This window comes from Coregonus clupeaformis, chromosome 7, assembly GCF_020615455.1.
Source record: "Coregonus clupeaformis isolate EN_2021a chromosome 7, ASM2061545v1, whole genome shotgun sequence".
In the NCBI taxonomy this organism is placed as follows: Eukaryota; Metazoa; Chordata; class Actinopteri; order Salmoniformes; family Salmonidae; genus Coregonus; species Coregonus clupeaformis.
Window position 1 is genome coordinate 58,314,847 of NC_059198.1, and position 14,852 is coordinate 58,329,698.

General features: G+C 43.3%; 1 protein-coding gene across 1 annotated transcript in view; it reads left to right on the plus strand.

The window, feature by feature from the left end:
* The window catches only part of LOC121570734 (trinucleotide repeat-containing gene 6C protein-like), a 41,124-nt gene extending 31,114 nt beyond the window's left edge, over nucleotides 1-10,010 (plus strand). Inside the window, 4 exon segments of the mRNA XM_045221556.1 lie at nucleotides 809-919; nucleotides 1,707-1,931; nucleotides 2,876-3,086; nucleotides 3,380-10,010. Of these exon segments, the coding sequence (XP_045077491.1) occupies nucleotides 809-919; nucleotides 1,707-1,931; nucleotides 2,876-3,086; nucleotides 3,380-3,755 (923 nt within the window). The 3' untranslated portion in view covers nucleotides 3,756-10,010.
* Nucleotides 10,011-14,852: the final 4,842 nt, after the last annotated feature.

The window sequence follows — 14,852 nt, forward strand, 5'->3', positions numbered from 1 at the left end:
GGACAGGGCAACTTCACCGCATCAAAGGGACGATGGACGGCGCCATGTACCGTCAAATATTGGGTGAGAACCACCTTCCCTCAGCCAGTGCCTTGAAAATGGGTCGTGGATGGGTATTCCAGCATGACAATGACCCAAAACACACGGCCAAGGCAACAAAGGAGTGGCTCAAGAAGAAGCACATTAAGGACCTGGAGTGGCCTAGCCAGTCTCCAGACCTTAATCCCATAGAAAATCTGTGGAGGGAGCTGAAGGTTCGAGTTGCCAAACGTCAGCCTCGAAACCTTAATGACTTGGAGAAGATCTGCAAAGAGGAGTGGGACAAAATCCCTCCTGAGATGTGTGCAAACCTGGTGGCCAACTACAAGAAACGTCTGACCTCTGATTGCCAACAAGGGTTTTGCCACCAAGTACTAAGTCATGTTTTGCAGAGGGGTCAAATACTTATTTAAAATGCAAATCAATTTATAACATTTTTGACATGCGTTTTTCTGGATTCTTTTGTTGTTATTCTGTCTCTCACTGTTCAAATAAACCTACCATTAAAATTATAGACTGATCATGTCTTTGTCAGTGGGCAAATGTTCAAAATCAGCAGGGGATCAAATACTTTTTTCCCTCACTGTATATCTACACTACTAGGTCATCTTATTCCCAACACTTTGAACTGTCCCATATCACACAGCCACAGAGCACCACAGCTATTCAGTCATCCTCTTTCATTTATTCTGTTTCTTTATTAGATTTTCTTTTTTTCTCCCAATCCCCTTCTTCTGTTTTTGTTTTGCTGGACGTAATGCCCCCATAGGCTCCTCCCCCACCTCATCTCAGAATGAGGCCCTGCCCCCCTCCACCGATTGGCCAGTCAGTGCGTACTCTAGCTCGTTCAGTCTATCGTCCCCGGAAACGGACGTCCCAGGTACACAGTTTGTCGGAGTGGGCGGAAGTCGCCTCTAACCACTGATACAGGGTCAAATCTTATATCGTACCGTATTCTGAGTGGTTATGTTTAGGATCAGGTGATAAGATAATCTGGTCCTAGATCTGTGGGTAGGGGTGACTTCCGCTTTGAGCTAGTTTGTCCACCTGCCCCCCATCAGTGTTGATGCTTGTCCCAACCCTCCCCTTTCCTCCTCCCAGCCCTGTCTCTGGTGGCACAGTACCTGGTCCAGAGGAGGACCCCATCCTTACCGTCGCATCCGTTTTGTGTGCCCCTCCCTCTTTAGTTGTACCCGTCATACATCTTCCCTCTGGTGGTGTTGGTGTATCCCCAGCCCTGTGTGTAGCATGGGGGGAGAGGAGAGAATAGGGGGGGAACTGGGAGGAGGGTTTATATACTATATCTTACTATAGTTCTAGTAAGGGGTCTATCTGTGTTCCTGGCCTGATCTGTCCCATACTGTGAGGCATGGACTGAGACTGAGACTGACCCTGTGATCTACTGTAGTCATTTCAGTGTGGTCTGGGACTGTGTGTGTCTGAAGTGAATCCTAGCTGTGTTTATCTCAGTTTTTGGTTAAACACATACAGGAAAAGCAGAATGAATGCTCTGCTATGCTCTACAGTCAACAACCCCTCTACCAGGGTATTATTCTGACTAGTGTTTTGGGTTGTTTAGTTCCCTGTGTGTTGTTGATAGAAGAATGCCAAGTATCTCCAATTGTTGCCAACCAATCAATGTGGTTTTTTTCTTATCTCTCTTTCAGGTAAACTGTCGGACATGAAGTCCACCTGGTCCCCAGGGCCCATCTCCCACCCCTCCCAGGTCTCTCTGTCCCACGAGCTGTGGAAGGTCCCCCAGGGGCCCCGCAGTAACACAGCCGCCCCTACCCGGCCCCCTCCGGGCCTCACCAACCCCACCAAGCCCTCCTCCACCTGGGGAGGCAACTCCTTGGGCCTAGCCCAAGGCTGGAGCAGCTCCTACTCTTCAGGTAAATCAAATCAAAATCAAATCAAATTTTATTTGTCACATGCGCCAAATACAACGGGTATAGACCTTACCGTGAAATGCTTACGTACAAGCCTTTAACCAACAATGCAGTTTTAAGAAAATAGAGTTAAGAAAATATCTACTAAATAAACTAAAGTAAAAAAGAAATATATATTTTTTTAAAGTAACACAATAAAATAACAATAATGAGGCTATATATACAGGGGGTACCGGTACCGAGTCAATGTGCGGGGGTACAGGTTAGTAGAGGTAATTTGTACATAGTAGGGGTAAAGTGACTATGCATAGATAATCAACAGCGAGTAGCAGCAGTGTAAAAACAAAGGGAGGGGGGTTTCAATGCAAATAGTCCTGGTGGCCATTTGATTAATTGTTCAGTAACTGGATGGAGACTTGCTGACTGACTGGATAAATGAATTGACTGAATGGGTTTTGGTCCAACCAGTGCATGTGCAGTTGATCAGTTATGAAGTTCATGTAACATCTGTCTTACTCTCCAAACAATGTAGTCTATTTATTGTGCCTGCCATAAAAAGCTGCAGCCCTCATAAATGTTGCGTTAGAGTAGAAGATGACCAAAGGTCAGATTCTAGAGGTGTATGTTGTAGCCTGGCAGGCAGAGACTAGGAGCCGTTTTTGGTACAGCCCAGGGCGGGCTAGACAACGCCCAGAGAATGCCTTGTTGTGGTTGAACACACCTCTCTCTCGATCAACTGACACTGTGGTTTACCTAAACTACAGAGCTTACTGCTTAGAATACGCCACCCATCTTTCCTGGCTCCTTGGAGAATCCATTTCTGACATTGTGCCATCATGGTGTTAGATATAGAGCAATTCTGCATTTTAGGTTTATTTTGCTCTTTCCTCCCTCTCTATTCCCCTCTCCCACTCTCTCTCTTTCTCCCTCTGTCCTCCTTATAGCAGCTACCACATGGAGTACAGACAGCTCCAACAGGACCAGTAGCTGGCTGGTCCTGAGGAACCTCACCCCCCAGATAGACGGCTCCACCCTGCGGACGCTATGCATGCAGCATGGCCCCCTCATCACATTCCACCTCAACCTGACCCAGGGCAACGCACTAGTGCGCTACAGCTCCAAGGAGGAGGCCGCCAAGGCCCAGAAGTCCCTGCACATGTATGGAGATGTAGTTGTTGGCAGCTTTCCTGCCCCTCTCACTGCTCGTAGGCAGAAACACTTGTGTCATGTGAACTGTCAGGTGTGAAAGAACTTAGAACTGTGTAATTAGAACTTGTAAAGCTTAGAATTTGGAAAAATGTGAACTTAGACATATTTTAGTGGGTGCCCGGCCTGCATCCACAAAGGGTAAAGAACTGTATCTATAGCATCACAAGTAGTGTATGAGAATGGCCACTTCAACGAGGCTAACTAACTAACACTCCTCTGTGTCTCTCTCTCTTCCTGTCCAGGTGCGTTCTGGGTAACACCACCATCCTGGCAGAGTTTGCTGGGGAGGAAGAGGTCCAGCGCTTCTTTGCACAGGGCCAGCAGCTAGCCTCAACCACCAGCTGGCAGGCTGACCCAGGCGTCAATCAGACACGGATGGGCGGTTCCGGGCCCAGGTCCTCGCACCCCATTGGCCACCCCCACTGGAACTCTGGTGGCAGCAGTGGCGGCATGGGAGGAGGTGGAGCCAAGACAGGCGGAGACCTGCTGTGGGGGGGCGTGCCCCAATACTCCAGCCTATGGGGACCGCCCAGCGGAGAGGAGGGGCGGGTCATGGGGAGTCCTACTCCAATCAACACGCTGCTGCCTGGGGACCTGCTGAGCGGGGAGTCCATGTAGGACCACGTCACGGAGCTCCATGCTAGAAAAAGGAGGAATGGATTACTACACAGGAATACTACACAGTACTACACATATACATATACACATGTATACAGTCAGAGGAGCAAAAACCAAGCAAATCAACGTGGTGATAATCAGTGTGGGTGGGATGATCGAGGGACAGACTTGAGGAGGACGAGGCGACTCTTCTGTGTCCACGCTGCTCACCCTCTTCTTCCTTTTTTTTGTTTAGAAAACGCCATTTCATTTTGGATTTGTTCGGCGAGAGGCTTGGGTTAGTGTTTTAAGTTTTGACTTTCGGAAAAGCTGGAGTATGCCTTTGACTCAACCAACAAAGGAAAGAGAAACATTTGAACTAATTAACTTTACTCTGAGAATATTTCTAGTTTGAAACGTGTATTTTAGACGAACTGCTACAAACAACGAGCTGCCATCTTCAAAACTCCCATATTCCCTTGCTGTCTGGCAGCAGTCAATCCACACCTCAGAGAAACCATAGATACACATCATTCCCAAAGCCCATCCCCTTCCTGTCGGAAAGGTTCCAGAACTTTCTACCAGTCGGAATTTCTCTCGTTTGTTTTTTCTCAGCACTAAATACTAGCCTTAACCTCCCGCCTGGCCTGGTTCCCCTCCTTTATTCACTGATTCACTCACTCTGTACTTACTGAAGAAAACGTACTGAGAATTGCACACTCATTTCTGAGCCAGCGAAAACCGAGGGGAGACAATGTGCTTGTAAGAGACTGAGGCCACAGCAGCTCGCAACTGGAAGCCTCGGCGGTCACAAGCATATTATTCAGTCCCCACCACTCTTAAAGGGATTGATGATGCAAACGCAAAAGTTATTCGCCTTGTTCATTTTAAAGCCATTTTGTCATGGAGGAGTTTTGTTTCCCCGAACCATCGCAAAATAAGCGGAGAGAAATATTACTCCAATGTGTCAATCTTTCCTGGGGCGTGTGTTTACATGTGTGTATGACCGTCTTGTTGAAGTCTAGTAACCACTGCTCTATGGAACTAAGAAAACACTTATTTTGAAATGCACCTCAACTCGTTTAAGGACGAACTTGCGGTCTGGTTCCCCCTTTTCTGTGACTGTGGAAGACCTCAGTAATAACCGTGGTCCACTAGTCTCTTCTTCACACCATTTCAAGTGACGTGCAATATAAGCCACAGACTACTCTCTACTACCGTCCACCCCAAGTACTCAAAAGGTTTCTCTCACGAACCTCTTTCAAGAGTGGAGACTAAATCAAAAACAGCAAGGACTCTATATATCCCCCCCCCCCCCAACCCAAACCCCAACCCTCCTGAGTGTGTGTGAGCTGGCTGGACTGACTTATCCTTGAAACAAGGATATACAACAAGCACTTCTTATTCATTCTCTGACTAGGTCTTTCTAATCCAGCCTCATACAACAATGACTGACTAGAGGGGTACGGGGGTAAGGAAGGGGGTGTAGGGGCATTATACCAAAACGAGACGTGTTCCTTATCTATCCACAAGACGAAACAATGCATTTTTTTCTTTCCATTGTTGTATTTGGTACAAAAAAGTATGGAACAAATATATAACTGGTTTATAAAAAGAGGTGGTTTATCATAGCACTTAGCAAAGAGCGTCAAGCTCCTTCACTTCAATGCCAACGAATCAGAAGAGAGGAGAAGCGTGTGACACTGAAGAAAGCAAAGACAAAATACTCAAACTAAAAAACAAGCAATCTACTACGACGTGGCTTCTCCGTAACTCTTTATGAACTGTAACACAGATGTGAAACTATTTTCTGTTGTCATTTTGTTTTTTAATTTTAAACCTTCCCTTTCTTGCAGCCTGTGTGTGGTAGCAGGAAAGTTTCCGAAATGGTAGCAAAATGAAGGGATGACAAGGAAAGAAAGAATGAAAAACTTTAAACCTGACATTGGGCACTATCGGGTTTGAGACCCCGAAGCACTCGCCTGTTTTCCCTTTTACTCTATAAAAGTAAATATCACTGTTACATGACTGAAAATCTTTAGCCTTGTTGTCTGGAGATGCAACTAGACGCTACGGCAATGTTCTGTGGACGGATTCTGCAGAGGGATCGCCATTTTCTCTATCTCTCAACCTTTTTCGCAAGCCCTGCCAACCTGTATGATCGTGTGGCCATTGAGTGCCTGCCTGCTGCGGAGGGGGTGGACTTCCTAGAAGCTCCACACCAGGCCTCTGCAGCAGCTCTCTCACCCCACCTTCCCCCTCTCCCTCCCTGGGGAGCCTCACAGACTGGTTCCCCCAGGGACCTTCCCGGGCCTCTGGTGCCCAAGAGCAGCTGTCAGAACTGTCCGATTCGTATTTACTACTACTGCGCCAGCTTCTGTTGTTCATCACCTCCACTCTATCCCGCTCTATCCCTCTCTCTATCTCTCTCTATCCCTCTCTCCCTATCTCTGTCTCTCATGCAAGGATCACTTTAGCCAGAGATGGAGTGGTTTTTGAATTGTGTTAAGTTTTTCTTTGGTTTAATTGTTTTGGTTTATTATTTTCGTTTCTGGAAAAATCGGCAGTGTTGTTATTTTAGTTTTTGTCAAAGTTGCTGTTGTCGTCATTGTTGATGATATTATTGTTTATGTTATTGATGATTATGATTTTTATGGATGTTTGTCGACGTCTCCATGCAGTGTTCAGCTGCTCTCCTGCCCCCTGCTCTTACTGCTCTTAAGCAGAAACTAAAACACTTCTGGTTCGACGCGCACCTCAGCAAACGCAGCCCACCACAGGAATGTTATGGAGACGGACACTGCAGATCTCAGTGGGGGTGGTTCATTTGGTGTGGTTGTTGGACAGTCAGTGTTTTGGTTCAGGAGCAGACCTGATGGTTCTAATGTATAGTCAGATCAGGTGTGGGAGGTCGTAGTTCAAAAAATTCAGTGGGTATCTATCTATCCGGCCTGCCACCATGCTTTCCCTCCGCCCCCCCTCACAGTCTCTGCTGCCCTCTCTCGCTCTCTCTCTCTCTCTCTCGCCCAGCTCAGCCCATCCCACCCTCTCTCCCTTCCCATCCCCATGTTGTCCTCTCCACACATACACACCCTCCAGTCCAGTCAGGCCTCACTCACACTGGTGCTTTATTTTCCATAGTCTGTCTCGGAGCTCTCTGGCAGACTGAATAGACAGACTCCTATATCACTATCCCTCTTTGTCAACCTGAATACCATATAAACTGACGCAGCACTCGATTTCTATGCAAGGAAAGAGGTTCGCGCTCAGAGCCATCAACCATCAGTCCACCAACCATATGCCAATTGTCTAACCCCCTCCTTTCCACCCCCCCAGGCGTTTTTTCCTACAAGCCAGCACTAGGCAGACTCCAAACTACCCTCCCAACTGCCCCATCACTATGGTGTTTTTGTAATTCAGTCTCACTGATATCCCTCATACATACACACCTCAGGAGGAGGACCACTGAGTAGACTCGGCTTTCCCCTGTTGGCTCTCTAGCTTTGTGTAAAGTACATCTGTAAAGTACAGTTGTTCATTATGACGATTTCAAGAGCTTTAACATAACACTAATAATAACCTGCTGAGTGGTATGAGAGGTATGAGTGGTGGGAATGGGGGTTTTGTGGGAGTCCTTGTGTCATGTGCCAACTGGACTAAAATATCTAATTTCCACCCTGCCATTTTAACATTGAGTTGTCTCTGCTGTCAAATGAGCCTTCAATTCCCATGATTCAGTAGTTTTGAGACTACATTTTCTCCTGCATCCTAGATTTAAAGGCATATGGTCATGGAGGAATGGGGGGTAATATTTGGGGCAGGACATATAGGCAGTCCCTTGTCCCAACTATCAAAGATACATTTTAGGGGGAAACTTCTGAGAATAGAAAAGAAAACAGGCGGTGGTCTGTGTGCACTGTTGATGGGTCACATCGGGTACACCTTTTATAAAACCAAAAACATGTAATCTTTTTTTTTATTATTATTGTTAAGGTTTTGACAAAAAGTAGAAACTAAACTACAAAAAAAATAATGTATTTAAAAAAAAGGCCTAAAGTATGTTTTTTGCTGTGCACTCCTAGGCTGAGAGGCCTCGTTCTGTCTCTGCAAGCCTTTTTTCCCCCAACTGTGGCACTCTGACTGGGGCTACCTTCTGAAACGCTGTATCGATGGTGTTCATTTCTGACCTCCGGCCTCAAGAGTGCACCACCAACAGAACAGAACATTTCCACAGATCTGGGTTTTTGGGTCAGGGTCCAGGTGGGGCCCACCGTGTCAGCAGGGCCAGGACACACCTCACAGTTTTGTTGTTCGGTACCAAGTCTTAAAAGGGGAAAGGCCCTCTTCCAAGAGTTGTTTTTCGTACTCGTCGTCGTGTGACATTAGCAACAATCACTAATTGCCTGTTTCTGAAAAACCTGAATTGTTTTGCTCCACGCTGGGCTCCCGAGGCAACAGACTGGTATAGGGTCACAAAAAAGGGGTTGGGGGCGGAGGGGTCTCCTGAAATGGGGGGTCAAGTCTGAGGCGTCCCAGGATTCTCCGTGCAGCACCAGCACTGAGAGAGACCACCTGTCACTCTACCCCCCCACCCCTACCTCACCTTATCGACCCGCCAATATACACCATGGATGACTGGTGTAGGAAGTCAAGAGAATCTCCCTTTTTAAATCATTCAAAGGCAACTGGAGTTTAAGCAAAGTATGCTTCTCAATCATGGACCAGAGTAGGTTCTGGGGTAGGGACCCGATTTCAAGAGGGAAACAAATCATTTTTCTCAAGGGCCTGGGTTGAATTTGCACATGCTAGTTTATATACATGTATACATCCAAGTGTGTATATGTGTATATAGCTAGGTTTCTCTTTCCACTTTACCCTAAGCCCGCTCTCCCTGCCCCAGGTCCAACCTTACCCGTATGTATTCTCCTTCTCTGTATATTTCCCAGAAGATAAATATCATATTAACATATCAGAGTAATACAAAAATAAAGAATACAAATACTTGAATCAAAAGAAGCGCCAATAATGTAATGTGAACACTTTGTAGTACTTTTGTCTCATTCATACACTTCCTAGATATTTCAGAACATCTGTTCCGAGTGAACAAAATTAGAAAAATGAGGATTGTTAAAAACAAAGATATATATAAAAAAAAAGGCTAAATGACATCTGTTGTATCTGAGTGTTTGCACAAGGTTGCCTGTACTGTATGGTTCGTGGATGGATGGATGTGTGTGTGTCTGTTTGAAAGACAGTGTGTATGAGGTTTCAAACGATCGTGAGCCTGTGATTTACAGCGGGAATTATCTCCGCTTTTTCATTTTATTTCTATTCAGTATATTAGTTTTATGTTTTATTTTTGGCTTGTCAAAAGTATATTCTGATGTTTATTGTTAGACTCTAGCGTTGCACTGAGTGTCAGCCCTCCCCCTCATCTAGCTAATCGAACAACGTAAGATGAAGTACTGGGGGCAGACGGCGACTATTCACGTGTAAATGTTTACTCAAGGACTTAAGAAAATAAGTGTTTTTAATCTGTAATATGTTTATCTACCTTGTAGTGGCTTTCATTGTGGAATAATCCAAGAAAATAAATGGATTATTAATTATAAGTATTGCACCATTTTTTTCAGATTATAAACATAAAAAGTATAGAAAAGCAACAAAAAAAATCTAATATTGAAAAAAGTTACAAAAAAAGTATTTTTGAAGACCTGTGGCCATAGTTTGGGTAGAGAGACTTGTAGCTCTCCCTGTCTTTTCCGGGAGAAACAGAAGGACAAGACATCAGAAGGAGGGTTGGTTACAAGGCTCACTTCAGAGGTGCCTACCTTTTTGGTTTGTTAGCTTTCGTTCAGTTTCATTTTTGTTAAAATCTCCTGTGTTATGTTTGCTTTTTTTCTGCAAGGCCACTGACGGTTTACAACCATTTTGTTTTTCTGAAGTTCGAGGAAAAGGAATTAACTGTATGAGAATGTTGGAAAAACAAAAGAAAAGGACAAATACTTCCATTTAAAAAGAATAACAAAAACACTTTACAGAATGAAGATTTTAATATTGTGCTACTTTCAGAACTCTGGGATCCAACAGTGTTGTCATGTTGTATAGACCTTTGACATCTTTGTTCTATGTTGATTTCATGGACTATCTAAAACCTGTGCGTTTTTATTGATTGCATTTTTCCTTTGTAAAAAAAAAAGACAATTGCTCACTATCTTGCACACATTAAAAAGTGGATGTTGTCTCGAAGGCCAGCGTTCCAGAGTTCCAACTCCACTCCATTTTAATGTATGAAAAAATTAATTTTAAAAAAGGATGATAAACGAAAAAGAAATACATTAAGCACTGAAACTTAGGGATTTCAGAAAGAAGAGAAAATATCCTTTGTTACTAAATCCGTAGCAGTTTACAGTGCCTTCGGAAAGTATTCACACCCCTTGACTTTTACCAAATTGTTGTTACAGCCTGAATTTAAAATGTATTATATTGAGATTTTTGGGTCACTGGCCTACACAAAATACCCCATAATGTCAACGTGGAATTATGATTTTCTAAATTTTTACAAATTAATACAAAATGAAAAGCTGAAATGTCTTGAGTCAATAAGTATTCAGCCCTTTTGTTATGGCAAGCCTAGATACGTTCAGGAGTAAGAATGTGCTTAAGTCACATAATAAGTTGCATGGACTCACTCTGTGTGCAATATAATAGTGTTTAACATTCTTTTTTTATGACTATCTCATCTCTGTACCCCACACATACAATTATCTGGAAGGGCCCTCAGTCGAGCAGTGAATTTCAAACACAGATTCAACCACAAAGACCAGGGAGGTTTTCCAATGCCTGACAAAGAAGGGCACCTATTTGTAGGTGGATAAAAAAAAAAGCAGGCATTGAATATCCCTTGGAGCATGGTGAAGTTATGAATTACACTTTGGATGGTGTATCTATACACCCAGTCACTACATAGATACAGGCATCCTTCCTAACGCCGTTGCCAGAGAGGAAGGAAACCGCTCAGGGATTTCACAATGAGGCCAATGGAGACTTTTAAAACAGTTACAGCGTTTAATGGCTATGATAGGAGAAAACTGAGGATGGATCACCAACATTGTAGTTACTCCACAATACTAACCTGTGTATTCTTGTAATCATTAAGGACTGGGGAGTTTTTCAGGAAAAAAATAAATGGAATGGAGCTAAGCTCAGGCAAAATCCTATAGGAAAACCTGGTTCAGTCTGCTTTCCACCAGACACTGGGAGATGAATTCACCTTTCAGCAGGACAATAACCTAAAACACAAGGCCAAATCTACACTGGGGTTGCTTACCAAGAATGTTCAGTGAATGTTCGAGTGGCCGAGTTACAGTTTGTACTTAAATCTGCTTGAAAATCTATGGCAAGACCTGAAAATGGTTGTCTAGCAATGATCAACAAACCATTTGACAGTGCTTGAAGTATTCTGAAAAGAATAATGGCCAAATGTTGCACAATCCAGGTGTGGAAAGCTCTTGGACTTACCCAGAAAGACTCACAGCTGTAATAGCTGCCAAATGTGATTCTGACATGTATTGACTCAGGGGGTTGAATACTTATCTAATCAAGATATATTGTGTTTATTTTTCATGAATTATTTTACAAATGTTTAAATTAATCTTACGCTGTGAGATTAGAGTATTTTGTGTAGATCATACAAAAAATGACAAATGCATTTTAATTCCACTTTGTAACAACAAAATGTATAAAAAGTCGAGGGGTGTGAATACTTTCTGAAGGCACCGTACATATTAACCAAATAAGACTTTAAATGAACTTACAAATTGAGCGCTTTATATATAAAATCTATATATTAAAATTGCTTTACATTTAAAAACAAAATGATCAAGGAAATGACAGTGAAAGAACATGCACATCTGTATGTTTTGAATCTTTATTGTATTTTCTTAGAGGTCCTGTCCTAACTGAATAAGGACCATTGTGCATTACTCTGTCTCCTCTGTCATTCTCTCTTATGGCAGATATTAAATAACGGGGTAAAATGACGTTGCGGAAAGTTTTCCGCATTTATTTGGAGGATGTTTTTAAAACTAGCAGGTTGTAAAGGGTCTTGATCTATGCACATGTTTGGGGGTTGGGAAGGGACTTTGATGACCCCAACATCCGGCTTTCTTAATTCAGATTGATCTAGAGCTACATCACCATGCTGTGTATTCAGATTGACCTAGCGCTACATCGCCATACTGTGTATTCAGATTGACCTAGCGCTACATGGCTATGCTGTGTATTCAGATAGACCTCGCGCTACATGGCTATGCTGTGTATTCAGATTGACCTCGCGCTGCATGGCTATGCTGTGTATTCAGATTAATATAATATAATAATATGCCATTTAGCAGACGCTTTTATCCAAAGCGACTTACAGTCATACATGTCACACTGCGTGCATACATTATAATTTTTTTGTGTATGGGTGGTCCCGGGGATCGAACCCACTACCTTGGCGTTACAAGCGCCGTGCTCTACCAGCTGAGCTACAGAGGACCACAAGAGATTGACCTCGCTCTACATGGCTATGCTGTATATTCATATTGACCTCGCGCTACACGGCTATGCTGTGTATTCAAATTGACCTCCCTCTACATGGCTATGCTGTGTATTCAGATTGACCTAGTGCTACATCACCGTGCTGTCTATTCAGATTGACCTAGCGCTACATGGCCATGCTGTGTATTCCTTAACCAATGAGCGTCTTACTCTTTAGCACTGTGCCCGTCATCCCCAAGGCTATCTGTGTGTTCTGTCGTTTGTTGGGATGATGGGTGGGACGGGGATTTGGGGTTAGGACGGCTTTTTGCCTTTTTGTTTTTGAAATATTAAGGGAAAATGTCTTTACTTAGATTTAAAGAAAGGTCAGTGGCTTGTAATGATTTATTTTTCTCAATATCTTTTTCTCCTCATAGAATGTGATTGTTAAATGACATGCACCGAAAAAAATGTTTTCATGAACTATGGAGCTTCTTTCAAACTATTAATAAAATTGCTTTTTTTTCGTGGCTGTTATAGGGTATTGTGGTCGGTTCTTTATGTTAGTGTTTGTCAATTAGTTTGCAGATTGGAAGTTTTCCCTATTAGATCGTGTTCTGAGGGCAGCTGTGCCTTAAGGGCGTCACCACTAGCACACTTATACAGGCACAGTGACCTATACACTAGCTCTGTAAGTCTTCTCCATTCTCATACTGTAGTCATGTTTGTTGAGCAACCATAGTTGGGTGACTCCTTGACACTGTAGAAAAGAGAGGTGAGGTGGGACCACTAGTTGACCGTTGCTTACGATCTTGCACACACTTGAAAAAGCAATGACATCAGATCCTGTAGAGTCAACTCTTTCCCACCTGTCAACATTTATATCTACATCTGAAACTCTGGTAGTCTTATTTTTGTCATTTTTGCCATCAGTGTCCACTCCCCTTTTAAAAAACATTAGGGGGGCACGACATGCACCCTCTGTGTGGTTTGCTCAGGGCTTCAGAGTGATGTGTTTGGGGCTGGCGTAGTGGTTCTCCTGTGCTTGCCTGGCCTGGGGGTTGGCGTACACAGGGGAACTCTGTTTCCTACAGGTGTGAAGGCACCGGATGGTTATTTCGGGCGCTTCCAGCCCCTCGACACCCACTGTTAATTTCCTCATAGATGGGGGTGGGGGCTTGTGGTTTATGACGTTTTCTCAGCTTAGCCTGAAACGGATATGAGGCATACTTTTATACTGGCAAATGTACTCATGATTTTATACCTGACTAAAATCAGATGTGGAAACATAATGTTCATCATGTGTCTGGAAATAGTCTGAAGTAATTCAGAGATTAACAGTGAGGACTGCTCATCCCTGTAGATTTGTACATAACATGCTTGGTTGTGGTATATGGTGGTAAGGTTCAGGTTGATTAGCCTACTTCCACGCTCTGCTGCACACAGCCAGATGAGGATGAGGAGAAGCATGCCGGCTGCTGCAGAGATGGTGTAGATCACTGGGGGGTAGCTGGAGCACTGACACACACTCTCTGCACAATCAACACACTTTTATCCAGAGAAATGTGCACACCATGCATGTTTTACATTTGATGCATTTCATAAGGCTTGGTATTGAACTGAAGCAATTCAGGTATTTGTTCAGACAGTGGTTACCCTGATCAAGGGTGTGCAGGGTTCACTCTTGTAAAGCTGTTCAGTCAGGGGCGAATTCCGACCTGAGTTAAGTGCACATAAATGGAACATAATTCAGTTTTTATGAACTTTTGCACTAGCATATTCTGACCTTGAATTTAAGCATGAGAATAGCATGCTATTCATCCGCTATTTATCTGCGGTGGAGATCAAATAGGTGATATTAAAGGTGATACGCTTCGGTTTGCTGCCATATGACTGGTTTCACATTTGTCTCCAGCGATCCTAAGGTCAAATAGATCTAAAACGATTGTCATTTATATTTACAATCCCCTTTTCCAAACAGCTTATTCATTTACCTAGTTCTTATCAATAGCTCTAATCAATTAACAAATTACAGTGCATGGAGATTGGTGTTATTTCTATAGGAAAAAACAAAGATGTTCCACTTGGAACCGACAGGTTGCTCGACCTTATTCATCGGTTCAACGTGCGTGAAGGTGGTGGAATTATGAGGGATTTAAGTCAAATTCAGAATACTGTGAATCTGTAGACACACCATCATTTCGGTAATTGTAAATATAAATGACAATGGTTTTAGATCTATTTTACTTTGATTGCTGGAGGCAAATGTGAAAATCAGTCATATTGCAGCAAATAAGCATATCAACATATCACCTTTTCCACAGTAAGATTTATGAAACACAAGGATGACATTTGGAAATGTATGTCTTTCCTATGCCCTTCTCTGTAGTTGGTATTCAGACTTACTTTCTGCAGGTGCATAACGCAGCTTTGTAGGCATGGTTCCCCTTGCGCCCACTGATTAAATTCAATTAAACGGCTGGCCAACAGATTATTTTAGGAGTTTTCATTCAATAGGGTTTTACAGTACCAGTCAAAAGTTTGGACACACCTACTCATTCCAGGGTTTGTATTTATTTACTCTATTTTCTACAT